The sequence below is a fragment of the Mustela erminea genome, chromosome 17 (genome assembly GCF_009829155.1).
Source record: "Mustela erminea isolate mMusErm1 chromosome 17, mMusErm1.Pri, whole genome shotgun sequence".
Classification (NCBI taxonomy): Eukaryota; Metazoa; Chordata; class Mammalia; order Carnivora; family Mustelidae; genus Mustela; species Mustela erminea.
Genome location: NC_045630.1, coordinates 70,454,130 through 70,480,022, shown reverse-complemented (window position 1 = coordinate 70,480,022; position 25,893 = coordinate 70,454,130). Strand labels below are relative to the sequence as shown.

General features: G+C 50.4%; 1 protein-coding gene across 4 annotated transcripts in view; it reads right to left on the bottom strand.

Moving 5' to 3' along the window:
• Positions 1 to 549: 549 nt before the first annotated feature.
• Positions 550 to 25,893, bottom strand: part of GATAD2B (GATA zinc finger domain containing 2B) — a 90,177-nt gene continuing 64,833 nt past the window's right edge. For 2 of the 4 annotated variants that reach the window (XM_032317642.1, XM_032317643.1), the window contains exons 2-11: positions 17,769 to 18,104; positions 12,725 to 12,854; positions 10,954 to 11,085; positions 10,336 to 10,467; positions 9,743 to 9,913; positions 8,931 to 9,246; positions 7,822 to 8,024; positions 6,683 to 6,793; positions 6,400 to 6,517; positions 550 to 5,794 (exon numbers count right to left, since the gene is read on the bottom strand). In XM_032317642.1, the coding sequence (XP_032173533.1) occupies positions 5,661 to 5,794; positions 6,400 to 6,517; positions 6,683 to 6,793; positions 7,822 to 8,024; positions 8,931 to 9,246; positions 9,743 to 9,913; positions 10,336 to 10,467; positions 10,954 to 11,085; positions 12,725 to 12,854; positions 17,769 to 18,103 (1,782 nt within the window). In that variant the 5' untranslated portion in view covers position 18,104 and the 3' untranslated portion in view covers positions 550 to 5,660. Of the gene's footprint in view, positions 5,795 to 6,399; positions 6,518 to 6,682; positions 6,794 to 7,821; positions 8,025 to 8,930; positions 9,247 to 9,742; positions 9,914 to 10,335; positions 10,468 to 10,953; positions 11,086 to 12,724; positions 12,855 to 17,768; positions 18,105 to 25,893 lie in introns of those variants that run through there. The other 2 variants (XM_032317641.1, XM_032317644.1) reach the window with 2 other exon arrangements.

The window sequence follows — 25,893 nt, the reverse complement described above, 5'->3', positions numbered from 1 at the left end:
TCTGAAACTAGTAATACAGGGTATGTTAATTAACCGGTTTTAAATGTAGAAAGTGCACAGTTAAAAAAAAAAAAACAACCCAAACTTTCAACATCCCACCCTACCGGGTGGACCTGACTTAAGTGTTTTGTTGGGACATAAAAGAAGCATATGGAAAAAATAAATTAGGATCAGGTTAATGTTCTGGGTTGGAAGGAGAACTTGGGGGGACGCCGTGTGCGGATGAAGGGACGGCCGCCACCACGGGAGACCAGCACGTTACAGAGGGCTCTGCAACCCGGAGAGACCAGAGCAGTAGGACTGGCAGGGCCAAGGGCAGCTGGGACACAGCCTCCTGCGAGGTACCGTTGGGCCCTCAGACGGCAGGCCACTGGCTTCTGGAACACAGGGTCCATGACAGTGGATGAGCAAGGGCTTCCTGTGACCACTGCGGTGGAAGGAAAGCGGGCACCCCAGAGCTGCCCCATGCTACCCCAATCACCCCTGGAACTCCCCCACCAAACTGCCGCCCCAAGCCAGCCATGACGAAAGCACGAGCCACAGGAAAAGTTTAGAAACCATTCCTTTCTTTATTAAACATAGCTTGCAAGTGATAAATATTACAAAGTTTTTTTCTTTTAATCCTTTCTCCAAAAATTAGCTTATTATTTGAATCTGTTACTGCTGAAATGCTCAGCAGCATCTGAAACAGATGGGAGTGTATTTGCCTTTTTGAAAACCAGTTTCTGTTGGTCTTAGTTTTTTCATTTTAATTTCCAAACACAATGCAGAAAATCAGAATGAGTTAAAAAAAAAAAAGGAAACTTAGAGCCTGTGCAAAAGGGTCTTGCCCCCCCACCCGCATTCAGAGAGGCCCTTCCCGCCCCAGCCCTGCTCCCCGCCCCAACCCTGCTCTGCCCCCACCTTCCCCAGGCCTACGCCACCTCCCCAGATCCTCTCCAGGCTTCCCAGGCCAGGAGCCTACAGGGTGGGAGCCTCAGCCCCGGCCGTGGGGAGCAGCCTGCAAGGGCTCACGTGAGTTATGAAGGAGCCAAGAACTGGGGTGCACCGGGCTCTGCTACACTGTCACCAAGAGGACACCAAGAGGACGGGCAAGTTCTGGTCCCCCCCCCCCCCCCCCCTGCAGCTCACAAAGGGCGCAGCGAGGCTAGACTAGCAGCCTGGGCACCACCACTCACGCGCCCCTCCGACCCTGCGGCTGCCTGGCGATGGGGTCGCGAGCCTGAGGCCAAAGCTGTCCCAGGTGCCCTGATGGCTAGACGTCAGTCTGCCCCTTCTCAAAAGCAGAGGACCGGCGGGGGCCTGGCAGCCCTCCCGGCGCGGCCGCACACCTGCACCCGCGGCCCCAGCCCTGCTGCACCGCAAGCTGTCGCCCGGCAGGTGAGGAAGGAAGCAGAAGGCCTGGTGGATGCTCTCCCCTGTCACTTCACAAGTAAGGAAACGGAGCCCCGGCAAATGAACTACCACAGGTCACACAGCAAGTTCATGGGGAAGCCTGGGGCGACCCCAGTTTCCGGCCGGTGCTGCCACCCCACGCCGCGGGCTGTAGCGCCCCACTCTCTATGGCCCAGACCAGGAACCCGAGTTTCACGGTGGCCCCTCACCCCAATTTACGAAGCCGGAAACTGCGAGCAGATGCGCGGGGCTCAGGAGGGGAGGCTTCCTTAGGTCTTGTTCAAGTCCTTTCTATCATCCCTCGATAACCTACTCGCAAAGACCCACAGAACTAGGTTGTTTGGGGAGCGGGGTGGGGGAGATCCCCTGCATAAGAAAGCTTGACACTGAATTTCGTTATATAGGTATATTGTATATATGCTGATGCAATCAGAGGAAAAAAAACAGTGCAAATACAGTTACAATTCATAATAATACTTGGTTTCGATGTCCCCAGGAACTGCCCCATTCCTCGGCTACCTCCCGACCCCCAGCACTTCCCACAGTATCCGCCTAATGCTGGGGTGGAGGGTGGGCAGGTTGGGGGAGGGCGTGGGCTCTGCCGAGGCAGTGCTGGTGACCCGGCGGGGAGGCAAGGCACAAATCAGGGCTGGGAGGTGGGGGAGGTGGCATCTCTGAGGAGGGATGGGGCTGGAGCCGCTGCCAGTCTGTGTGCTGGGCCCGGCCCACTCCCCGCCCCGCCCTCCGCAGCCCTGCCTCCCGACCCCCGCCCCTTCCCCAGAAACCCTTTTGCACGGATCATACACAAACGGGCACATTACAAAATGACGTAACACAGTTTCACAATATCCATGGCGAGGGCTTTTTTTTCTCTTTTTCAGGTTTTTTTTTTTTTTCTACACAATGTACAATTCCTTTTAAATGGATCAAGAAATAGCTTATATACACGAATGAGTCCTTGTTATAACATCTCGGCAGCAAGTATCATAAGCTAATGAAGGTCTTGTTGGAGGGCAGGGGAGCCTAGGGCCGGGTGGGGTGGGGTGTGGAGAGGAAGGTTAGGAGGAAGGAGTGCTTGGGGTAAGGGACAAAAGTAAAATACCAAGAAGCATCTTTACAAAGCGGCTCTATAGCTAAGTCCTTTTAAAGGGGAAAGGAAAGGTAACCAAAGCAGGAAAACATTTATCTTTGTGTCTTTAAAAAAAAAAACAAAAAAACAAAAAAACAAAAAACTGTCTACCATACATAAATCCAAAAATATGGAAAAATACTCATTCCGGGGATGAGAAAGTCCGGATGCTGTGGTCAAATGAGAAGAACAGAAAATGAAAATCAAGAATTAAAAAGAATTGACAACTGAGGACCTCCGTCCCTCAGCTTTACCCAAGCCTTCCTGCTCAGTTACCCATCTCGGGCATCTCGGGAGTAAGCCTCTGTCCCCGAAGGAGCACCTGGGAGCCTCTGGACGCAGAGGCCCTCGGGAAGAAGCAGGGGTCCTCACTCCGGTCGTCCTCCGAGCTTCCAGAGCTCCGGGAGAGGAGGACTCTGAACACGGCGTCTTTCCTATCTTCAGGCAGGAGGGTTAGTGTCTACGGGCCCGGCCTGGCGATGGGGAGCAACAAGAGACTCGGAGGGACACAAGGAAACTAGAGAAACAAGGAATGGAGGCGGCGGAAGGCTACGACTTCACCATGATTACGGGAAACTCCCCCCCATCACTAAGCCCAAGGAAGGGCATGAAAATGGGGAGGAGGGGTAAGAAATCAAACCTCAGCGACTGAGCAAGGGTCACAGAGCTCTACGATTCGACTGGACAAGCAGCCTCTATGCAACTGAGCCCGAGGGGACAGAAGCAGGGAAGGCTGCCCTGTCCTCCCCTGCGGCCTCAGGCCCCGGGCAGGCACTCGGCTGGCCTTCCCCATCGCCCCCCTCTCGTCCAAACGTCCTGCTTCCAAACCGCATTCAGAGGTGCTGGCTCCCAGGGAGGAGGCTCAGCGCAGGGCAGGGGTGGCCCCAACCAGACGGTATTGCACATTCTCTGTTCCTCACTTCGAGTCTCAAGTGATGGACTTGGGCACCTGGTACCTCCGAGCTGGGGGAGGGGAGACATAACAGAAATGGCACTTGGTCACGGCAGGCGGGGCGAAGAGGCTAGACAGGCCACCAGGCAAGATGACTTGTGGGCGGGGGTGGGGGGCGCTTCCAATTTCATGGAAGAGAGAAAAGCAAAACCAAACAATTTATCCAGTGCTTTCGAAGCACAGAGGGCAAACAAAAGATGTAAGAATATATCTTTATATATATATATATAAATTTAAAATAATCCCAGACCCAGTTTCCTAACCCCCCTCCCTCCCCCACCACTTACAGTCCGAGGGACAACATTCCCCCTGAACTCCGGACAGCCCCATCACCATGTTCCTAGCGTCCAGCTTCAGATCGCTGCACCACTGGGGGAGCCGGGACACAGGCTGTATCTCTGCTCCTTTATTAAGTGCTCAATGAATTTGGGGGAAGGAAAGAAAAAAGCCAGGGAGGCCCGTAGGGCCAGTAGAGTACCCCGCAGTGGCTCTGGGGTATGGGGGGGGTGCCGAGCCGGATTCCAGCAACTCCTCCACCCCTCACCCCCCAAACTTTATGGGGAAGGTGTGCAGTCTGTGTGTGTGTTAATTTTAAAAGTGCCTTCTTACTCTAAAAAAATTATTTTATTTCTTAAAATAAAAATGGGGGAATTTTTCCAGGCGGCTTTCAAGGGCAAAATGCCCAACTCCGGTCTTCCCACCTTGCTGCTCCGGGTAACCCTTCCCTCCCCACCCCGCACCCAGGCAGCTTCTAGAGCTGCAGAGGCAGGTGAGTGAGCTTTACCGGAGAGCGAGAGCGGAAACCCCAGCCTCCAAGGGGCTTCCCTTACCTCCAAACCAGCCTGGTCCCTGCCCCCGCCCCCAGGGTGTGGGCAGATGGGATGCTAACCTCCCCCCCAACCCCAGAACAGCAACATTGCACAATTCAGTTCATTCTCTACATTAGTAGCGCTTAAAGAAAAAGCTGAAAACAACACAAAAGGAAACTTACTAGAGTTCTGGGGGGTGGGCTTGGGGGGGAGCCAACAGCTACTCGGCACAGAGGTCCAGAGCTGGCGACCAGAGGGGTCCGGCTCCGAGCAGTTACTGCTGTACCTGCTGTGGGAGGCTGCTCCGGCCTCCTCCCTGCCCTCTCCTCCTGGCCCTGGGAGGGCAAGATGGACGGAGTCTCCCCGGCTAGGAGAGGAAGCCCTCCCGGCCCCGCCCCTGCCCACCCCAGTCTCCTCGGTCTCACTCGGAATGCCCAGCCCAACTCCTAGGACCCCAGCTAAGCTGGGCTGGAACAGCCACATAAGAGCGGGGGCTGCGCTTCCCTCTTGCCAGGAGCAGATCAGGAGTAAATATGTGGTATGGGGGAGGGGCAGAATTTTACAAAGAAAGTAAGATGAAATAATTTTGGGCTAGTTGGCAGACTTCCGTCTCCACTGGGACCAGAAGAGCATCCAGGAGGCCGAGACCAGCCTCCGTCCCTCTTGGCTGAACACCACTTGTCCTCATGTCCCTCGTCCCCTTCTCTGTGGGTTAAAGCTTTTCCCTCCAGGCTCTTTCCCCTCATTCTTAGAGCCCGACTTCAGCACGAACACTGCTTCCCAGACTGTCCAGACCAGAGACACCCAAGGCTGATGTCCTCTGTTTGAGGCCCCCCCCCCCGTTAAGTGCATTACAAACTTCTGCTCCCGACACCCCCAGTCATGCCCCCTGGGGAGCCCCTGCAGTGCTCCTGTCACGTATCTGACTGTCATCTGTGCTTAAAAAAAAAAAGGGCAAAAGTAAAGGGAAAAAGAAAAATACTGAGGGAAAATAAAAAGGTTTAACCGTCCACTGAACAAAGGGAGGAGACACATCATCATTAAAAATGACAATAATCATAGCATAAAAGCTTTAGAAACACACGTCAGAGGGCTTCGATGGCTCCCCAGCCCCCCCCCCCCGACCTCCACCAGAGGCGAGGAGCACCTCCCTGTGAACGGGGACAGGAGAGAAGACAGCAGGGTCGCAGCAGTGGGGGGGGGGGCGGGGCGGGCGCGGGTCTTCCTGTTGATTTCTAGGTCTGTCTTCTGTTTCTCGGTTTTGTTTTCCGTGTATGGTAGGCACCAGTACAGGCACTGCATGCGACGGAAGTTGGGGGCAATGGGAGAGGAGGGGTAGAGGGTTCGAGGCTGGGGCAGTGCGCGTGGACAGGCGTTATTTCTGCCCGCTGATGGACTGCGCTATGGACCGGGGAGGGATCATGTCTAAAAGGTACTCCCGCTGTCGGTCCGCCAAACTGGGAGCTTTGTGTCCTCCGATGCCGGTGTTCAAGTATGCGATGTTGACACCTGGACCCGGAAGACAGAAGTCGGGGGGGGGCATTAGAAGAGGAGGCGGCACCTTCTGGGGCACGGAGCTGGGGCCGGGGAGGAAGCAGCGGAAGCCGTCTGCCCCTGTCCAGACTCTGGCAAGTTTCAGGTCAGTGGCCACCTGCCCCCCGCACGCCATCTTTAGGAAATGAGATCTTCTCGACGCTTCAGTCCCAGCAGGACTACAATAAGCACAGTCCCGACAGGATGGGAGAGTCAGAGGAAACAGTGGTGAGACGGGACTAATTAACCAAGGCAAAGAGACACACTCATGGACGCTGCTCTGGGTTTGGGGGGGCCAGCTGTGAGGAAGCACCCCCTGCCGTCCAGGGAGCCCCCCGCGCTTCTCGCCCAGAGATCAGCAGCCGCACACCCGCCAACAGGGTGCGCCACACAGTGAACCGATAGCGGCAGCGACTGTGGCGTCTTCACCACCAAAACCCCAGTGTGCTGTGCCCTGAATGTGTTATGAATTTAGCCAACACTTGCCATAAGGAAGAGTGAGGCGGGCCTCGAGAGAGAGCAGGAACAGGAGAGACTCTGTTCCCAGGGAGCTGCGGCCAAGCCAGCCCAGCCCTTCTTACCTGGCATCCCGAGGAGGCCGCCCGGCACGGAGAGCTGGGGCGCCTGTGCAAAGTTGGAGAGCATGGACCGGGCAGAGGTGGGGATTCCACGCTGCAGGCTGCTCTGGGGCTGTGGGGCCTGCAACGGACAGCGGACGGGGGTGGGGTGGGGATGACAACGTGGCCACCACGGAAAGGGTAAGCAGGGAGGGAAGGGTGTGGGGTACAGAAGAGCAGAAGGACTTCCCACCGAAGAAAGACAAGATGGGGTCAGCGGCCGAAAAGCCCTCCCAGAGGCGCTCACCTGCCGAAGCGTATGATGTCTCATGATGGTGTCTTGTTTGCTGACACTGGACACGGCGGGAGCCGCCGTGGGGGAGAGGGCTGCCTGCTGCTGGAGTCGCTGCTCAATTTCCTGTCGGGAGTCATTGGGTCAGCTTGGCAGGACAGCACTCCGTGTCCTACCCACAAAACCTAGAAGTCTTCTTATCTCTAAGGCTGCCAGCGAGCAGGAGGGAGATGGAACAGGCCAAGAGTTGGGTGGGGGAGGTGCACCAATGTCTCTGGCCACAAGCAGCCAACGTGGCTTTGCCGATGAGGGGAGCCGTCTGTCTGGGAAAGCTGGTGCTCAGGAGTGGGCAGGAGAGGTCTGGGCGGTGGCAACCAGCAGACTCAACCGATGAGCCACGACCAGGTTACGGAGGTTTTAGTTTTGACTCTTGTCTACCCATTTTCCAGAAGATCCATGATGCTACCCAAAGGGGTCTGATGAGTGGTGGGATGGAGACGGGAGGGAGGAGAAGGGTCCAAGCCTCTCAACACATCGTCCTCTCCCCCAGACATTCGGGACTCCGGGAACGCCCCAGGGGCCTGGGCACTCACTCCGCACCACTCCTCTTCCCCGGGCCACGTCACAGTCCCCTCTCCCCACTGTCATTCCCTTGCCAACCACGGACTGTAGAGATTCTGTCTCTCCAAGAGGTTCAGGAGAACCCTTGGCCGCAGCCAAGCTGGCGCTCCGCAAACAGCTGGAGAAGACCCTCCTGGAGGTCCCGCCCCCAAAGCCCCCCGCTCCCCTGCTCCACTTCCTGCCTAGTGCAGCCAACACAAGTCCCACCACAACCCATTTCTTTGAGGAGGAAATAAGATTGCGTGAATGAAGGGGCTTCTTCGGCCCCACTAGGGAGGGAAACCCACGTCTCAGCCGCCTGCTCCTCCCCACAATGGACCACACTGTTGTTACACTCCTGCCCGACCAGAGACAATCAAGTGGCAAGGGGAAGACAGAACAGCAAGGAGAGAAACCGGGAACCCGGGCCTCGAGCTGCCAGAGTCCAGGTCGTCAGGGACTGGGGGGGGTCACAGACAACCCTGCCGAACCAGAATGAACTACCTCTTGGGAAAGCCCCACCGGAGCAGGGGCTGCCGAGTGCGCGGTCTTACCTGTTCCTGCTGTAGGGCTTTCACAAACGCGTTTTTCAGCCGGTTGGTGTGCTCGGCCTTCAGAGCCTTCTTCTGGTTGGAGGTCATGCACTGCTCACACAGGATCTTCCCGTTCTTCTCCTGCTTCCAGTGCGGGGTGAAGTCTGTGCGGCACTGGGCGCAGACAAAGGGTTCGACCCGCAGGAGCGAAGCGCAGCTCTTGCCTAGACGCCAATGAGAAGAACAGTGAGGCGCTTGCGCTTCCCACCCCGATTCCTCTTCAAACCAATTTTTCAGAAGGTTATTCTGCTGAAGTAAGGAGACTACAATTTAGAAAATAGTTTCATTTTATTTGACTGTCACAACTCCACCTCAGGGAATTCGGCGCACAGCACCCTGTTTAGAGACGAGTCCAAGTGTGGCCGCTCACGGCCAAGCCGCCCGAGAACCCACGCGCCCTGACTTCCTCGACCAGCGAGACGGAAACCTGTCTCGTCCCACCGGACTCTGTCCGACTCCGCCAACACTTCTGCTCCACAACGTCTTTCTATGTCAGACTGCACTCAGCCCTGGCCCAGAAGTTCACAATTTTTAGCGATCAGTGTCCGAATCGCTCCCTCCGAGATCTGCTGCGAGTCAGGACTGAGTCCCTCGGGCACTCGCCCCTACCGTCACGTATTCCCCCCTAAGACCACGAGTTTGGAAATTCAGGCGTGGTAACTTGTTAGTGTTAATATATCCCAGCCCGGTCCAGCCACGACTAGGACCGCCCACGTCCTCCAGAAGTCCTACTTTCTCAACTCTGAGTCCTCAAACAGCAGGGACAGGGCACGACAACATAGCACAGTGCCACCCGCACACAGACGTGAACAGCAAGTGCTCCAGCCATCGGAAATGCACCCACGGTGCCAGGCACCATTGAAAACTAAACAATGAACTGCAAAAATACGCAAAATACAGTAAAAATACGAAGCCTAAGCTATGCAGACCCATGAAAAGCATTTCTGCTGTGTTGTTCCTGAACAGCCTCTGAACAACGGAGGGAGTACGGCAAGAGGAGGAGCGGTCACTTGGAGGCAGACGGTCCCCCGCGAGCCTCGGCCCATGTCCGTCAGGCCTGGCGGCCTCACCTTGGCTGTCGATGACGCTCTGTACGACCTCTTCCAAGCCCACCATGTAGATGAACTCGCTGTTGGCTGCACTAGGCAGGAAGTGGAGCAGGGGAGCGGGGGGCTTCGGGGGCGGGATCTCCAGGAGGGTCTTCTCCAGCTGTTTGCGGAGCGCCAGCTTGGCTGCGGCCTGGGAGTTGGCGGCGTCAGTCATGGCGCTAGGGCTGGGAAGTGGTGAGGACACTCTGTTCACGGTCCCTGGCTGGATGTGGGAGGCAAGGTTCATATAGATGGCGGAGGATGCTGTGCGCTGGCAGGGAACAGAAGAACTCGACTGCTGGAATGCAGGGAGCGCAGCGGTCAGTGACGGCATGTGGGAGCAAGGACCAAGTCTTGCCTTCATGGCAGAAAACACTCTCTGAGCCCCGCCTGCACTGCCAAGCTCGCCCCGAGCTCAGGAAAAGCCAGGAGGTGCCCGACCTCAAGGACCAAGACCTCCGGCACGCCGCAGAGGACGGCAGCGGTGATGACAGCAGCTCAGAGGAAAACGGGGGTGCCCTCTGTCCTCTGTCCTGCGGCCTCTCCCCCAGGCCCCTGCTTCCTTCTAGGCAGGCGGACTTGCCGCTACTCACTGTGCCACCCGCCTTGCCCACTCCTGTCCTCAGGGGCTCCCCCGGCCAGTACTCTCGTCAGGACTGCTGTCCATCCGAACTCCACCAGAACCGCCCTGGGTTGTCCTACATCATCTCTGCGTCCAAACCTTCAACCCTATGGTCCTCTCAACAGGGAAACTGATCAAAGACTTCCCTGCCTCCCCACCAGGGCTCTCTTACCGGCTGGTAGTTGATGGCAGGGTTCATGCTGGGTGTTGTGGTGCGCACAAGGCCAGGCTTGGGTGGGCCCCGCTGGCCCTGTAGCTGGGCAGGGTTTGGTGCGATAACACGCTGAGACATCAGCATGTGTGGGAGGGCGGTATTGGCCGCCGAGCGGATGACACTGTGACCCTGAGGGGGAAAGAGGAAAAGAAGTAGTCATAGCTGGTAAAATGCCCCACCAAAATGCTAATGAGGTAACACTGTAACGCCCAGCTGAGTGGAAATGCAGACTTGGTAACTTTGTCTAACGTTCTACTGAATAAATGCATCATCAGTGTAAATCTTGATCAGCAGCAGGAATTCCCTGGTTTTTCTTGGTAGAAGCTAGATGGAAAGGGGCAGAGCTAGAAATGTCCAGATGGACGGTGGGGATTACTCACTCTACTACACCGCCTAGCACCACACAGCAAGTCATGCCAGGGGGACCCAGGATCGTGGGTGACAGCACCCCTCCCCCAGCCAGGTTCTTCTATAATCGTCACCAAAGTCCCAAACCAGAGATGGGAGACACAGGGCTCTCCAACACAAAGACCCCAAGTTGGGTCACATACCTGTAATGTTCTCAGACTCTGTGGTTCAACCCCTTGGGCTCCGGGCCGGGAGGGGAGCTTGGACAGGCCCTGCTGTCCCCCGTGGGCAGGAGCCGGCTGAACAATGGACGCGGCATTCTGCACGACTGGGGTCTGAGGGGAGAAAACACCAGAGACAGAGTACAAGCCCGGCACACTCCCAGACTTTCAAAATTCCTTGTTGGGATGCAGCCTCTGTTGACCAGAAGGAAAACTGAGAAAAATGGAATCAAGGTTTTCTTGATTAAAGCTTAAGATAAAGATGGGCGCCTGGGTGGCTCAGTGGGTTAAGCCTCTGCTTTGGCTCAGGTCATGATCTCAGGGTCCTGGGATCGAGCCCTGCATCAGGCTCTCTGCTCAGCAAAGAGCCTGCTTCCCTCTCTCTCTGCCTGCTGCTCTGCCTACTTGTGATCTCTCTGTCAAATAAATAAATAAAATCTTAAAAAAAAAAAAAAAAAAGCCTAAGATGAAACAAAAACAGAAACCACCACTATTCTTAGAAACAAAAACCCATGGGACCAGAGAAGAACAGGCCACCCAATGGAACCTACCTGGGAAGTCCATTCTCAAACCCAGACATGCATTTCTAGGGCATAATACCTTCTGGACCACGTTCTCTTTCTGTAGCTGGCTCTGCCTCAGTTTCTTTAACAGCACCAGCCGAGCTTCCTCCAACCGCAGCTCATCTCTCAGCTGCTTGATGAGCTGCTGCCGTTCCTCCATGCCTTTCCCCTGAGGAGACAGGAGGCGGTGAGCGAGGGGGGCATGCGCCCAGACAGAGTCCCTTCCTGCAAGATGAGGCTTCCTCCCGGGCTGGAATCGTCTCCCGACCAAGCAGAAGCAGCACCAGGAGGGGCGTCTTTCTGTCCCGGAGCCCAGCACAGGGCTTCGTATTCAGCAGGTGCTCACAAGTGCTCACAGAGTCGGAGAAGAGACCACAAATAAACTGCAATCAACCAGACTTCTGGCAAAACAGAAGAATGGCCACAGGGAGACACTGCTTTCCTTTAAAATAATGTTTCTGGATCTTTTAAAGCCAAGTTTCTTCTAGATATGCATAAACACTTAGGAATCCCTTCATATTATGAGAACCAGGATAGGGTGGTTCTAGCCTAGAGTTTATGTGACAAATAAAGTTTTGTTTTTGTGTTTTCCAAAGGTAAGTTATACTCAATATGCTCTGTCAAACTGTATTCTTCACTTGGTTCTAGTAATTCCCTGTCAAAGGGCATGCCCTTGGGGCACGTGGCTAGCTCAGTAAGTAGGTGGAGCGCATGACTCTTGATCTTGGGGTTGTAGGTTAGAGTCCCATGTTGGGTGTAGAGGTTACTTAAAAATAGTATCTTCAGGGGCGCCTGGGTGGCTCAGTGGGTTAAGCCGCTGCCTTCGGCTCAGGTCATGATCTCAGGGTCCTGGGATCGAGTCCCACATTGGGCTCTCTGCTCAGCAGGGAGCCTGCTTCCTCCTCTCTCTCTCTCTGCCTGCCTCTCTGCCTACTTGTGATCTCTCTCTGTCAAATAAATAAATAAAATCTTTAAAAAAAAAAAAAATAGTATCTTCAGTGGCAGGGCGCCCGGGTGGCTCAGTTGGTTGGGTGTCTGCCTTCGGCTCAGGTCATGATCCTGGGGACCTGGGATGGAGCCCCGCATCGGACTCTCTGCTCTGTAAGGAGGAGCCTGCTTCTCCCTCTGCCTCTTCCCCCACTTGTGCTCTCTCCCTCTGCCACATAAATAAAATCTTAAAAAAAAATTTTTTTTCAGGGCATCTAGGGTGCTCAGTTGGTTGAATGTCCAACTCTTGATTTCAGCTTGGGTCAGGGGACCGAGCCCCACACTGGGCTCACCCAGGGGGGAGTCTGAGTGAGAGTCTCCCTTTCCCTCTGCTTCTTCCCCAGCTTGTCTTCTCTCAAATAAAAATACATAAATCTTTAAAAAACAACATAAAATAAAATCTTAAAAAAAAATTCTAAAAATTAAATAATTAAAGGGCATGCCCTTGAGGTTGAGAATTACTTATGAAAAGTTTCATCAGGGGCGCCTGGGTGACTCAGTGGGTTAGGCTACTGCCTTCGGCTCAGGTCATGATCTCGGGGTCCGGGATCGAGTCCCGCATCGGGCTCTCTGCTCAGCAGGGAGCCTGCTTCCTCCTCTCTCTCTGCCTGCCTCTGCCTACTTGTGATCTCTGTCTGTCAAATAAATAAATAAAATCTTAAAAAAAAAAGAGAAAAGTTTCATCAATGGGAAAAGAAATTTTCATCAATGGGTATTTAGATTAAAAAAGTAACCCATAAAAACACAGAACTGGGACTCTTACATAGGAGGAGCAAAAAATGAAGAAAGAAATTATCTTTTCTTTTTTCTCTCTTTTTTACCTTAAACATCTCTAGGTTGGCTGCTTTGAGGCGTTCTTCCATCCGGGAGCTGGAACGGGGACTGGAAGCCTCATTATCAGATAAAACAATGATGTCTGGGGACGGAGTCAGCCTTCCTCGGTCTGGCTCACTAGACAAGAAAAAGAAAAAATCCAAGTATTTCAAAAGTGAAAGTTCATAGAAAAGTTAAAAATTTTTTCTACACTAAACAAAGAAATTCAAGGGAACTTAAGTCTGTCCCAATTCACCCAGGGTATTCAAGTCCTAGGACGAAGAATATACCAAGACAGTAGTGGTGGTGAAGCCTCAGCCACGGGATTTTCCGTATCCCATGTGTGGGGACGACACACACACACACAGCTACTGGCTTCAGAAATGGGGACGAGAGAGGAGTGTTCTTATGACACTGATCTGAATGAAAAGTCTCAATGTTTCCCCCGTATCTCACTCTCCGTCGGGCTGTCGCCCTGGTCTGCAGAGGCGCAGGAAGGGGAAGGGCAGAGCAGCTGAGCCCGGTACAGACGCCGCACTGCCAACGGGGACCCTAAGCTCACTACGCCCACAACAACATGGTCCCGGCCACCTGCGGGTTTACAAAAGAGGAGGTTCTATGACAACCCTAAGGACAGTCTATGCTGTCACGAGTTAAGGCAAAAGAAGACACTGTTATCAGTTGCTTGAGGGAACAGAGAGTGACAAGTCTACAGCCTTCTGGAGGGACCAAAACCCCGAAACTAGACAAACGGGACTCGCATCTACTTGCCAGAGCTCTACTTAGCATCCTCTCTCAGCAAGAAACTCTCTAGAAATGACTCTGAAATCGAAATCCTCCATACCGGCTTCCCACATTCCCAATCTTATTTATTAGATAATCGTAGTTTTGGTCTTTTGGGGCGAGCTGTAAAAGCATCCTACTTGCTTTTCTGATTTAAAAAACAAACAAACAAACAAACCAAAAAACTTGCACTGAATTCTGGAGATTCTAATTGCCTAGGCCCCCAAATCAATGACCACATCTTCTCTCTGATTTCTTAAAGACACCCTCCCAGAAACTTCTTCCTCGAGGCCTTCAGTGTAGTTAGGAACACACGGATCTAAAGTAACGTGTAGCTGTTGCTTAAACATGAAACTCGAACCCGTAAAGCACAGATCTTTAGTGCTGAGAGCCTTCTCCCATTTCTCTTCTCCCAGCCGCTGGGCCGTAGATGCCTTTCGAACAGGGCACCCTGGCTAGACAGAGTGAGCATCCAGTTTCTCAACAGGGTAAAACGGAGTTAGTGAGAGCAACCCAATCTAGCTGAGACACAGAGGGACAGAGTGACGCGTACGAGTGTGCTGGGATCTATTACATCTGTCTGGACTGCTCTATAACCGCTGGTCACAGATGGCAAGCCGAGGATGTGAGGTTATAGAAAAAGAAGGCATTAGACAAGAGCCTGTCTTTCTCTGACCCCAAGTTGCTGGAATAATGGTTGGACCTTATGGTGTTTGATTTTATTTTCTGGTGACTTCATTTTTCATTTCTGTATTCCTTCATCCCTGCCTTCCAACTCTAACACTAACACAAGGGACTAATTTTGAGATCTGGTGGATTTCCAATTCTACATGACTTCCCAATGTTTATTTACATCAACAGTCTGAAGCTACTTCCATTCTGGTCCTGGTTGGATACACACATCAATAGCATCTCTAAGAACTCCTCCTTTCTCAAATGAATGCCGCCCACTGCCGATGGACTGTCCAGCAACAAGACAGGCAGAGACATTCCCGGATAGAGACTGTGGATGAGTAGCATTTATTAAGAAGCTGGATCTGAGAACAACCCTAATAAACCCTAATAAAACAAATGATATTTTATTCCTGGATATAAATCAGACCCACAATAGATAATAATAATAGCACAGGCAAGGCAATACCCAAGTCAAGTTTTGGTTCATTCTTCAATATATATATATTTTTTATATACATCTGACTTCAGATTCTGGTCTCATTAATTAAGCTTTCCGTGGAAAGAAAATATTTTGCTACTTCCCCAAATATATATATGATTTACATTATTTGGTGTTCTTAAGTATGAAACTTTACCTGTCGGAGAGAGATCACAAAAAGTCTGTTTTGTTGCTGACCTCACTTATGACCCAGACTGCCAGATTCCCTTGGGAGCTATGTAACAACTTTTTTTTTTCTTAATAGACAGTTTTGTTTTGTATTTTACAGTTTTTTTTTTAACTTGATTGGTATTTTTTAATCAGTTTTATTTATTTATTTGACAGAGATCACAAGTAGGCAGAGAGGCAGGCAGAGAGAGAGGTGGGGAAGCAGGCTCCCTGCTGGGCAGAGAGCCCAATGTGGGGCCGGATCCCAGGAAGCCGATCTGAGGACCCCGAGATCATGGCCTTAGCTGAAGGCAGAGGCTTAACCCACTGAGCCATCCAGGTGCCCCAAAAGCTTTGTAACTTCTAATCTTTACTCCAGTTGTAAAAACAATAGAACGAAAACTGCCAAGTTTCTCTAGCATTCCAAAATATAAGCAAGCACTGGTTTTACACACACCTTATTTCATATACGTTGTGACCTGCCCAAGTGATAGCCAAAAAAAAAAAAGATTTAGGCAATTATGATGTGGCTATCATGGATGTCAGGGCTCTTCACTCTACTTTTAAACTGTCTTCTTTCATCCGATCAAAGACACTGCTGTTCTCCTGCTGAACAATTTATTCTGGTAAAAAGCTAGGGGCTAAGTGGAGATACCTGTCAGTGGGTCTGTGAAAGGGGAGAAGCGTGGCAGGGGCCAGTCGGGCCTACCTTCCCATGCAGAATAGGGATCTACACAGGTTATATCAACCCTCTTTTCCTGGAGACCATTAAAAACAGTTCCCAGGGGCACCTGGGTGGCTCAGTGGGTTAAGCCTCTGCCTTTGGCTCCAGTCATGATCCCAGGGTCCTGGGATCGAGCCCCGCATCGGGCTCTCTGCTCTGCAGGGAGCCTGCTTCCTCCTCTCTCTCTGCCTACTTGTGATCTCTGTCAGATAAATAAAGAAAAAATCTTAAAAAAAAAAAAACAAAAAAAACAGTTCCCAGTTTCCAGAGGATCAAGTTTCAAAAGTTCATTCCTCTAAAATAAAATTAAATGCAATAGTAGGGTTCTTAGGGCAGTCTGACTTTTCAAAGCAGAACTTTAAAAATTTATTTAATACGATACCAATAATACTACTACTGAGATCTCATCAAAATGTGTAACAATGTTTCTGTGAAAAATGCATTTTCAGGCCAACTTGGGATCTGAGGGATCCGTCCAACACCTGTCCTCTCTCTCCTCCCTCGTCAAGTAGGGTCAGTACCGCTCCAGACGGCGAAGGCAGTTACGGGCACGCGGGCTGCTCAGGGGCCTGATCACATTCGTCAGCTTTCTTTTTTTCTCAAGAATCTCAGAATTAATCTATTTTCATAATATTCTGCTGACACTACATATAGCTTCCAAGCTACCCAAGGACTTTTCTCATTTATGACCAACAGGAAATTTATTTAAAGTTTCCTAAGGATTTTATTTTTTTATTTTTTATTTTTTAAAAGATTTTATTTATTTGACAGAGATCACAAGTAGGCAGAGAGGCAGGCAGAGAGAAAGGGGGAAGCAGGCTCCCTGCTGAGCAGAGAGCCCGATGCGGGGAACTCGATCCCAAGACCCTGAGATCATGACCCGAGCCGAAGGCAGGCCCAACCCACTGAGCCACCCAGGCGCCCAGGATTTTAAATGCTATTACCAAGAATAATGTTCCATCATTGGGTGTGTTTTAAAAAAATAATTGTGTGGGGGGTACCTGGGTGGCTCAGTTGGTGAAGCAGCTGCCTTTGGCTCAGGTCATGATCTCAGGGTCCTGGGATGGAGCCCTGAATCAAGCTCCTTGCTCAGCAGGGAGTCTGCTTCTCTTTCTGCCCCTCACCCTGCTTGTGCTCTCTAATAAAATCTTAATAAAAAAAAAACAAAAAACACTTGGGACATTAACAGTAAGTAAACGTTAAAAGCTAGAGAAAGAATCCCAGGTAAGGCTCTAACTGGGGGTTCCTGGTGGCTCAGTGAATTAAGCCTTTGCCTTCAGCTCAGGGCATGATCTCAGGGTCCTGGGATCGAGCCCCGCATCGGGCTCTCTGCTCAGCAGGGAGCCTGCCTCCCCCTCTCTGCCTGCCTCTCTGCCTACTTGTGATCTCTGTCTGTTAAAAAAATAAATAAAATCTTAAAAAGAAAAAAAAAAGGCCCTGACTGCTCCTTTCGTTCTTCTTCAGTCGTAAGACAAGTGCAGCTGCGGGGAAGCGGACACTACAGAATCATTCTCACGCCCTACCAGCTCTGTGGGAACTATTAATAAACAACGTTCTTAAAGCTAAGGTTGTCTACGCTGTGATTCACTGCCCCGGGAGCTGTCCCTTCCGCCAGTACCCCTCTGAGTACGAGCGCCACTGTTTCAAGTACTCAGCCCTGACAGACACCAGAAAAGAGTCGTGTGAAACCGTGTACGCGTGAGTGCACACACCCGTGGATGTGCACAGCATACGAATGTTCACGTGTACGTGAAGGCTGAAGAGAGTGGCGCCAACAAAGCAAGAGGGCAGAGAATCAGCACGTGAAGACCACCTCCTTGTTCGCACAAGAGAAGCTGGGCCCCGGCTTTCGGAAGTAACGGAAGCGGGGGCTCCGGCCCGGCACATTCGAAGCCTGTCGGGGCGACCTGAAGGAACGCCTGCGGCCCTGCTCGACCGGCCTGCGACGGGAGCGGAGCCCGCAGCCCCTCCCTGCCAGCTCTGCGGTGCCTCGTCCACCCGAAATGACCTTTCTCCTAAGGGTGCTGACTGCGGACTCTCCGTGCGCTAAGCAGAGACAGGAGGCACCGAGCTCCACTGGGGAGTGACAGGGATTCCTGGTCAGGCCAAATGGCACACGCCTGTCTTCTTCCAAGAAGCACCTCCTCTCACTGGAATGCATCCCGGCCGCACGGCGCAGCCTGGAGGAGGTGCCCCCGCAGGAGGCGGCGGAAGAGCGCCGTACCTCCGCCTCGCGCTCATATCCACCGGCTCGTCGCTGATGTTCTCTTTGCCGGGCCTTCCTGCCGCCCTGCCGTCTCCGTGAGGCCTGAGGTTCCCATTGAGCTTCTCTTCGTAGCCCTTGACGCCACCGCCATCCTGCTTGGTGGGCAACTCGTGCGGCACCTCCAGGTTCGCCAGGTCCTTCCGTTTCAGCAGCGCCAGCATCTTCAGGCGTTCCATGGCCTCGTGCCCCTCCATTTTGAGTCGCTTAGCCAGGACGTCGTCTCTCTCGTCCGCCGGGTCCAAGCTCCGCTTCAGCAGGTTGAGGCGAAGGGCATCTTCTGTCATTCTGTCCATCCTACGGGAAGGAAAACATAAGCGAGATGAGAGCACAGCCTCTTCGGCAGTCGGGAAGGAATGAGGGGGTGGCAGGGGTACTCAGCAGCAGCATGGGGCACTGCTCGGCTCAGCTGGTGGGCATGCGACTGGATCTCAGGGCGGTGAGCTCAACCCCACATTAAGTGCAGAGCTTCTTAAAAAAAAAGAGGGGAGCTTGGGTGGTTCAGCTGGTTGGGCGACTGCCTTCGGCTCAGGTCATGATCCTGGGGTCCTGGGATCGAGGCCCACGTCAGGCTCCCTGCTCAGCGGGGGCCTGTATCTCCCTCTCCCCCTGCTTGTGCACTCTCTCCCTATCTCTGTCACTATGTCTCTTTCTCAAATAAATACAATCTTAAAAAAAAAAAAGAATCAGATACATGGAAGGAAGTTCAAAGGTCACTGAACTAACCTTCTACCTTCTATCTTCCCAGAACACTTATAACTAAAGGAGATTTCTCCACTCAACTTCAGCAGTGAAAAGTAAACCTCAACTACTTTCCAGTCATCCAAGTCCTTACTATGTCACTACACTCAACTGGACGGTCCATTAAAACCCTACCTCTCTCAGAATAAACATTCTTTTTTTTTTTTTTTAAAGATTTTATTTATTTATTAGACAGAGAGAGATCACAAGTAGGCAGAGAGGCAGGCAGAGAGAGAGAGGAGGAAGCAGGCTCCCTGCTGAGCAGAGAGCCCGATGCGGGACTCGATCCCTGGACCCTGAGATCATGACCTGAGCCGAAGGCAGCGGCTTAACCCACTGAGCCACCCAGGTGCCCCTAAACATTCTTTTGTGATGGGCTTTTTGTGTCCGTATGCTCAAAGTCAGATGCATTGGTTTTTGCTTTTTTTTTTTTTTTTAAAGATTTTATTTATTTTTCAGAGACTGAGCAAGCACAAGCAGGGGGAGGGGCAGAGGGAGAGGGAGAAGCAGATTCACCACTGAGCAGGGAGCCCAACGTGTGATTCCATCCCAGGACCTGGGATCATGACCTGAGCCAAAGGCAAACGCTTAATCGAGTGGGCCACCCAGGTGTCCTAGATATGCTGGTTTTAACTATCAAACCAAATCCTTTTCCTGGAAAAGACTCTTATGAACGGAGAAGTTCGTCCAGTCACCCAGGCGTATCTTTAGCTGGCCTATCTTATGAAGGACGAGAAGACGAAGTAAACAAAGAACACTTCATGGGGAGCCACAGTTGCTGGACGCAGCAAGTCTATGCGGATACAGATTCAGTATCTTAAGAACGTGGCTTTAGGGGACGCCTGGCTGGCTCATTTGTTGGAGCAGGAGACTTGATCTTGGGGTTGTGAGTTCAAGCCCACTGGGCATAAAGCCTACTTAGAAAAAAAAAAGATACTTGACTTTTATGAAAGACTCAGGTGTTTAGGCTGAGAAGAGGTAATACTTTCTCTACTTATGCAACAAAATTATTAAAGATAGAAAATTATCATTTTCCCTCTCACTTTGATTTTTTAAGCTAACAAAATTTAAATGCAGAATCTCTTCCATACTTTTGAATCCAGGGCTGTTTTCCTGATAGGAAATAGCAATGAGGCACTGGAAAGAAAGTTTTTTGAGTCATGGAAACACAGATTCAAATTGCTAATTACTTTTATAAGGTCTTATAAGTTACTTAACCTCCCTAAATCTTAATTTTATCTTTAAAAGTGGGTACTTAGAAGATGTTCAACAGAATTTAATTTCTATACCCTAGGGTTATGACTTCTAGACCTAAAACATGAGCTCAGACCCAATAATTCACAGACTTGAGTAGCAAGACAGAGAAGACCGACAATGCTAACTGTGCTCTTGCAAAGAAAAATATGTTTATGCTTGTGGCAGCTTCCTTCTTGTAGTAAGGAGTAAAATAACAGCTATTTAATCCTTTCCTGAGTATGACCAAAAAATAAAAACAGAAACAACCAACCAAAGGAAACAGACATTTTGGAGATCAGAAAAAGAAGTCAGAAGCCAGGTCTCTGAATTTTTGGGTAATGTTACTTCTTTTCTTTCTTTTATTATGTTACGTTAGTTATTTTAAAAAATTATCTTTTTAATTAATTAATTATTTGTTTATTTAAAAAGCACAGTTGGGCATATTTGTGTTTTATTTTATTTTTTATTTTATTTATTTATCACAAGTAGATCACAAGTAGGCAGAGAGGCAGGCAGAGAGAGAGGAGAGAGCAGGGTTCCTGCTAAGCAGAGAGCCCGATGCGGGGCTCGATCCCAGGACCCTGAGATCATGACCAGAGCTGAAGGTAGAGGCTTTAACCCACTGAGCCACCCAGGCGCCCCGTTGTTATCTTTTTTTAAAAAAAGATTTTATCTATTTATTTGAGAGAGAGTGAGCACAAGTGGGGAGGTGGTAGGGAGGAGCAGAGGGAGAGGGGGAGGGAGAAGCAGGGCTCCCACTGAGCCGGGAGCCTGACGCGGGACTCCACGATCCGGAACTCCACAGAAGGCAGCTGCTTAACCAACAGAGCCACCCAGGTGACCTGAATCTACCGATCGAAAGTGCACACTTTGGGATGCTGGGTGCCTCTGCTGATTAAGTGGTTGGCTTTTGATTTTGGCTCGGGTCTGATCTCAGGGTCCTGAATGGAGCCCCGTGTCGAGCTCCACGCTCAGCAGGAAATCTGCTTCAGGGTTTGTCTCATGTATGGGTGCTCTCTCAAATAAATAAATGTTAAAAAAAAATAAAGTGCACATTTCAGTGGTTTTTACTCTATTCACAGAGCTGTGTAATCATCACCACAATCAATACTAGAACATTTTTATCATCTACCCCCTCAAGAAACCATACCCATAAGCAGTCCCTCAACCAATTTACTTTCTGACTCTACATTTGTTAATTTGGACTTTTTTTCTTTTTCCACAAAGAAAGAGAGAGAGACAGAGCACAAGATGGGGTGAGAATCTTAAGCAGATTCCATGCCCAGCGCACAGTGAGACACAGGGCTTGATCTCATGACCCTGAGAAATCCTGACCTGAGCGGGAATCGAGAACCGGACGCTTAACTGACTGAGCCACCCAGGCACCCCTGGACTTGTCACATAACTGGAACCATATACGCTTCTTCTGCGACTAGCTTCTGTCAATGTGCATCATTTCTGTCTGCAGCCTGTGTCGTGCGTCTGTCTTTTCATGTCCAAATAATATTCCATTTGTGTTCGCGTATTTTGTTTATCCATTTATCAACTGATGGACATTTGTTTTTTCCCCTACTTTTTGCTGTTATGAACAATGCTGCTATGAATTTTCGTGCACACGGTTTTACGTGAACAGGTTTTCAGTTCTCTTGGGTAAAGACCCAGGAGGGAGCTGCTGGGCTGTACGGCAGCTCTTTGTTCAGCCCTGGGCTGCTTTCCAAAGAGACCGGGCCATCTTCGGTCACCACCGGCAGCACATGAGCTTCCAACTTCTCTGCATCCTTGTTTCATTTCAACAGCTTCAGACAGAGACAGACGACAGAACACAGAGTCTTTAGCTACAGGTCCCCCTAAGGACCTGGTAATTTTGATAGATGTTATTTCTGAAGTGGTTTACTTCTGAAAAATGCCCACAAGGTGGAAACTGGAACGCTGAATGCTACAGAACATCAAAAGTTAAACTCCAACTCCCCAGTAACTCCCCAGTGTTCCAGGGAAGGTGACCAACACCTCATACTGAGGGGCACCTGGGTTGAACAGTGGGTTCAAGCCTCTGCCTTTGGCTCAGGTCATGATCCCAGGGTCCTGGGATCGAGTCTCAAGCAGGTTCTCTGCTCAGCGGGGAGCATGCTTCCCCCCTCTCCCTCCCTCCTTCTCAAATAAATAATAAAATCTTTAAAAAAACAAAACAAAACATCTCATATTGAGAGGACCACTGAGAATCCCGTGGGAAGCTGTAAGTGAGGAAAGTCTGTTACTCAACTGATCATACACCTAGATGCAAAAAATACTCCAGAAAGGTACAAAGCAAGATACACAAATGCAAAGTAATATGGCACAGAGTTCCAAGTTTTGAGGCAAATTCATAAGCACTGGAAATATGTAACAAAGGAACAAAACATCGATAACCTAGAGTGAATGGAGTCTGGGACGCCATGATCATCCCGGCTTCTCAAGATGGTTATACGCACAGCTGAACACTGCTCAAAGACCCGCCCCCCATATTACACTCCAGCAAAATACACAGATACACTAGAAGTTGGGAGAAACCAGAAACAGATATTTGAATGTCTAAGGTAAGTAATCTTTCCCAAGAGATGCCTTGAAAATGCTGATCAAACTTTCCTTGACCATTCTTTAACCCACTGAGCCCCCCAGGCGCCTGTCCTTGCCCATTCTTTACTGATCTAGCCATTCTGCCACGAAATCCGATAAAACATGGATGAATCTTGAAAATATCATGCAAAGTGAGGTAAGTCACATGCAGAAGAACAAGTATTTCCACTAACATGAGGTACCTAGAATAGGCAAATTAACCAAGATAGAAAGTACATCAGTGGCTACCTGCGACTCAAGTGGCGACGCGACAGTGAGGAACTGTTATTTAAGTGGAACAGAATCTCTGGGGTGAAGAGAAAGTTCCTGGAGGTGCCCGGGTGTGGCTCAGTGAAGCGCCTGCCTTTGGCTCAGGTCGTGATCCCAGGGACCCTGGGGTCGAAAGCTACATCTGGCTCCTTGCTCAGCAGGGAGGCTGCTTTTCCCTCCGCTCCTGTTCATGCTCTTTCAAATAAATAAGTAAAATCTTAAAAAACAAAAAACAGTCCTTAAAATGGACAGTGGTGATAGTTTCACAACACTGTGAATATACCTAAGGCCACTGAAACTGTACAGTTAAAAATGGTTAAATTGATACATTTTGGAAAAAAAAAAGGAAAAAAAGGTTCAAAAAATTGTTATATTTTGCCACAATAAGAAAAAAATCCAATGTGGGCGCCTGGGTGGCTCAGTGGGTTAAGCCGCTGCCTTCGGCTCAGGTCATGATCTCAGGGTCCTGGGATCGAGTCCCATGTCGGGCTCTCTGCTCCGCGGGGAGCCTGCTTCCTCCTCTCTCTCTCTGCCTGCCTCTCTGCCTACTTGTGATCTCTCTGTGTCAAATGAATAAATAAAATCTTAAAAAAAAAAGAAAAAATCCAATGTAACTGAGATAAATTAAAAATGTCATGAGAGGGGTGCCTGGGTGGCTCAGTTAGTTAAGCCTCTGCCTTTGGCTCAGGTCATAACCTCAGGGTCCTGGGATGGAGCCCCGCATCCGGCTCTCTGCTCAGCAGGGAGCCTGCTTCTCCCTCTCCCTCTGCCTTCTGCTCTGCAAACTTGTACTGTCTGTCTCTCTGTCAAATAAATAAATAGATAAATAAATAAAATCTAAAAAAAAAAAAAAAATGTCGTGAGAGAGGGGCGCCTGGGTGGCTCAGTCATTTTACACGTCCAACTCTTGATTTGGGCTCGGGTCATGAGACTGAACCCCTGCACTGGGCTCTGTGCTGGGTGAAAAGCCTGTTTAAGATTCTCTCTCTCTCTAAAAAAACAAAAAAACCAAGAAAACAAAAAAACAAAAGAAAAGGTGAAAGAAAGAAAAAAGGAAAAAAAGTGGCACATGAGGTCTTTTTGGGTGATAGAAATATTCTAAAACTGGATTGTGGCAATAGCCGCACAACTCTGTGTATCTACATTAAAAAAAAGAGTCACTGAGGGGTGCCTGGGTGGCTCAGTCAGTTAAGCCTCTGCCTTCAGCTCAGGTCATGATCCCAGAGTCCTGGGATCGAGCCCCGCGTCCCTGCACAGGCTCTCTGGTCAGCAGGGGTCCTGCTTCCCCCTCTCCCTCTGCCTGCTGCTCTGCCTACTTGTGTGCTCTCTGTCAAATAAATAAATAAAACCTTAAAGAAAAAAGAATATTCAATGTAACGTTATCACATAAAAATTCCTCTCTAAAAAAAACAAAACAAAAATTCTACAAAATAGGGTTAGGGTTAGGCTGACTCAGTCAGTAGAGCATGCGCTACTTAGTCAATCTCAAGGTTGTGAGTTCAAGCCCCACATTTGGTGTGGCGCCCCCTTAAAATAAAATTTTAAAAAAATCCTCTAAGATAAATGTTAATTTTGCCTTTTAAAGATTATTTATTTGAGAGCGAGCAAGCGAGCGAGCATAAGCTGGCGGAGGAAGAGCTAAGTGGGGAGCCTGATGTGGGGGCTGGGCCCCTCCCCTGGGATCGTGACCTGAGCTGAAGGCAGATGCTTAATGGACTGAGCCACCCAGGTGCCCTGTATTTTGCCTTTTAATGCCTAACCAGCCTTTTTTTGTTTGTTATGGGCTGCTAATGATAATCACTAATCTTTAAAAGCCAAACACACTGCTAGGCACTTCTCATGTGCTCTCATTTAAATCTCCTCGACAAGTTACTAGGTGGTATTATCCCTAACTTCACAGTTGGGAAAATGTTCAATCCAGTATCTCTAGGCTATAAAGCGTTAGACAGTAAATCTGGGATTGCTATGCAGGACTAACACACTTCAAAAATCTGTTACACAGATTGATGGACCAGAGCTGGAGAACCTGGAGAACCGTGGGAAGCCGTGCTGGGTATTTGTGAATGCACACACCCCCCTGCCCCCGCCCCAAACACCAAGAATACTATGCGTCCAGCTCATGGTTAGCTGGCAGGAATAAAGGGGAAAAAAGATTAGGTCACTGTCTCTTTTTCTTTTTAAGATTTTATTTATTTATTTGACAGAACGACAGCGAGAGAGGGAACACAAACAGAGGCAGAGGGAGAGGGAGAAGCGGGCTTCCCACTGAGCAGGGAGCCTGATTGGGCCTTGATCCCAGGATCCCGGGATCATGACCTTAATTGAAGGCAGACACCCAATGACTGAGCCACCCAGGAGGCCCCAGGTCACTGCTAACAAGTTCATTCTGACAGGAGAAGATGTGCATGTAACTAAAATAAGAACTTGGGTGTTCACACGAACCCATCTTCTCTGCCTTCTTACAGCCTGCTTTTCTTATACTTCAATGAAGAGGGCTGAATTCATCCACAGACAAAAGCCAGAAGCCTGGGAATCATCCCTGACATTTCCAGACTTAAGTCTCAGCCACCAGGTCCTACCCAGTCCTATATTCTCTTCCTCTGAGTATGAATGTGAAAATATGCAGTTCTGGTGTGCTGCTGCTGGCAGCCGTCTTGAGACCATGAGGAAGGCAGGTCACTTGTGGACAGAGGAGACACTGCACCAGCCACACGGAGATGGGAGAGAATCCTGGAGCTGGGCCACACCTCAAACTGCCCCAGAGCTAGCGTGGATTCACACCAGTTACACAGGCCAATAAACTCCCTTAATGTGTAAGCCAGTTGGAGCCAGGTTATCCCTTACCTAAACTAAAACATCTTCATGGAAAACTGTCAGAAGTGCCGATGTGACACTGAGGTGGACGCATCCAATGATCGGGGCACACAGCACGCAAACTGAAGAGCCGGTGCTCAGGCCAGGGCTGGAGACAGATACTTGTACAGGCAGAGGAGGTAATGGAAGTAATGGATGGGCGCTGAGCAGCGCTGCCCAGAAAAAAAGACAGTCACAAGAAAAGAGGGCCCAGCATAGATCCCTGGGCAGCACCGACATTTAAGGGTTGGAGGAAACTAAGAAACGGACAGAGAGCTGGAGGAAAACCCAGGAAAACAGGACCTCTCAGCAAGCTAAAGGAGAGTCCCAACGCTGATGTCTAACAATTACAGGCAAAAAACGCCCAGCTTCAATCTGCTGCTGCCCCTGTGAA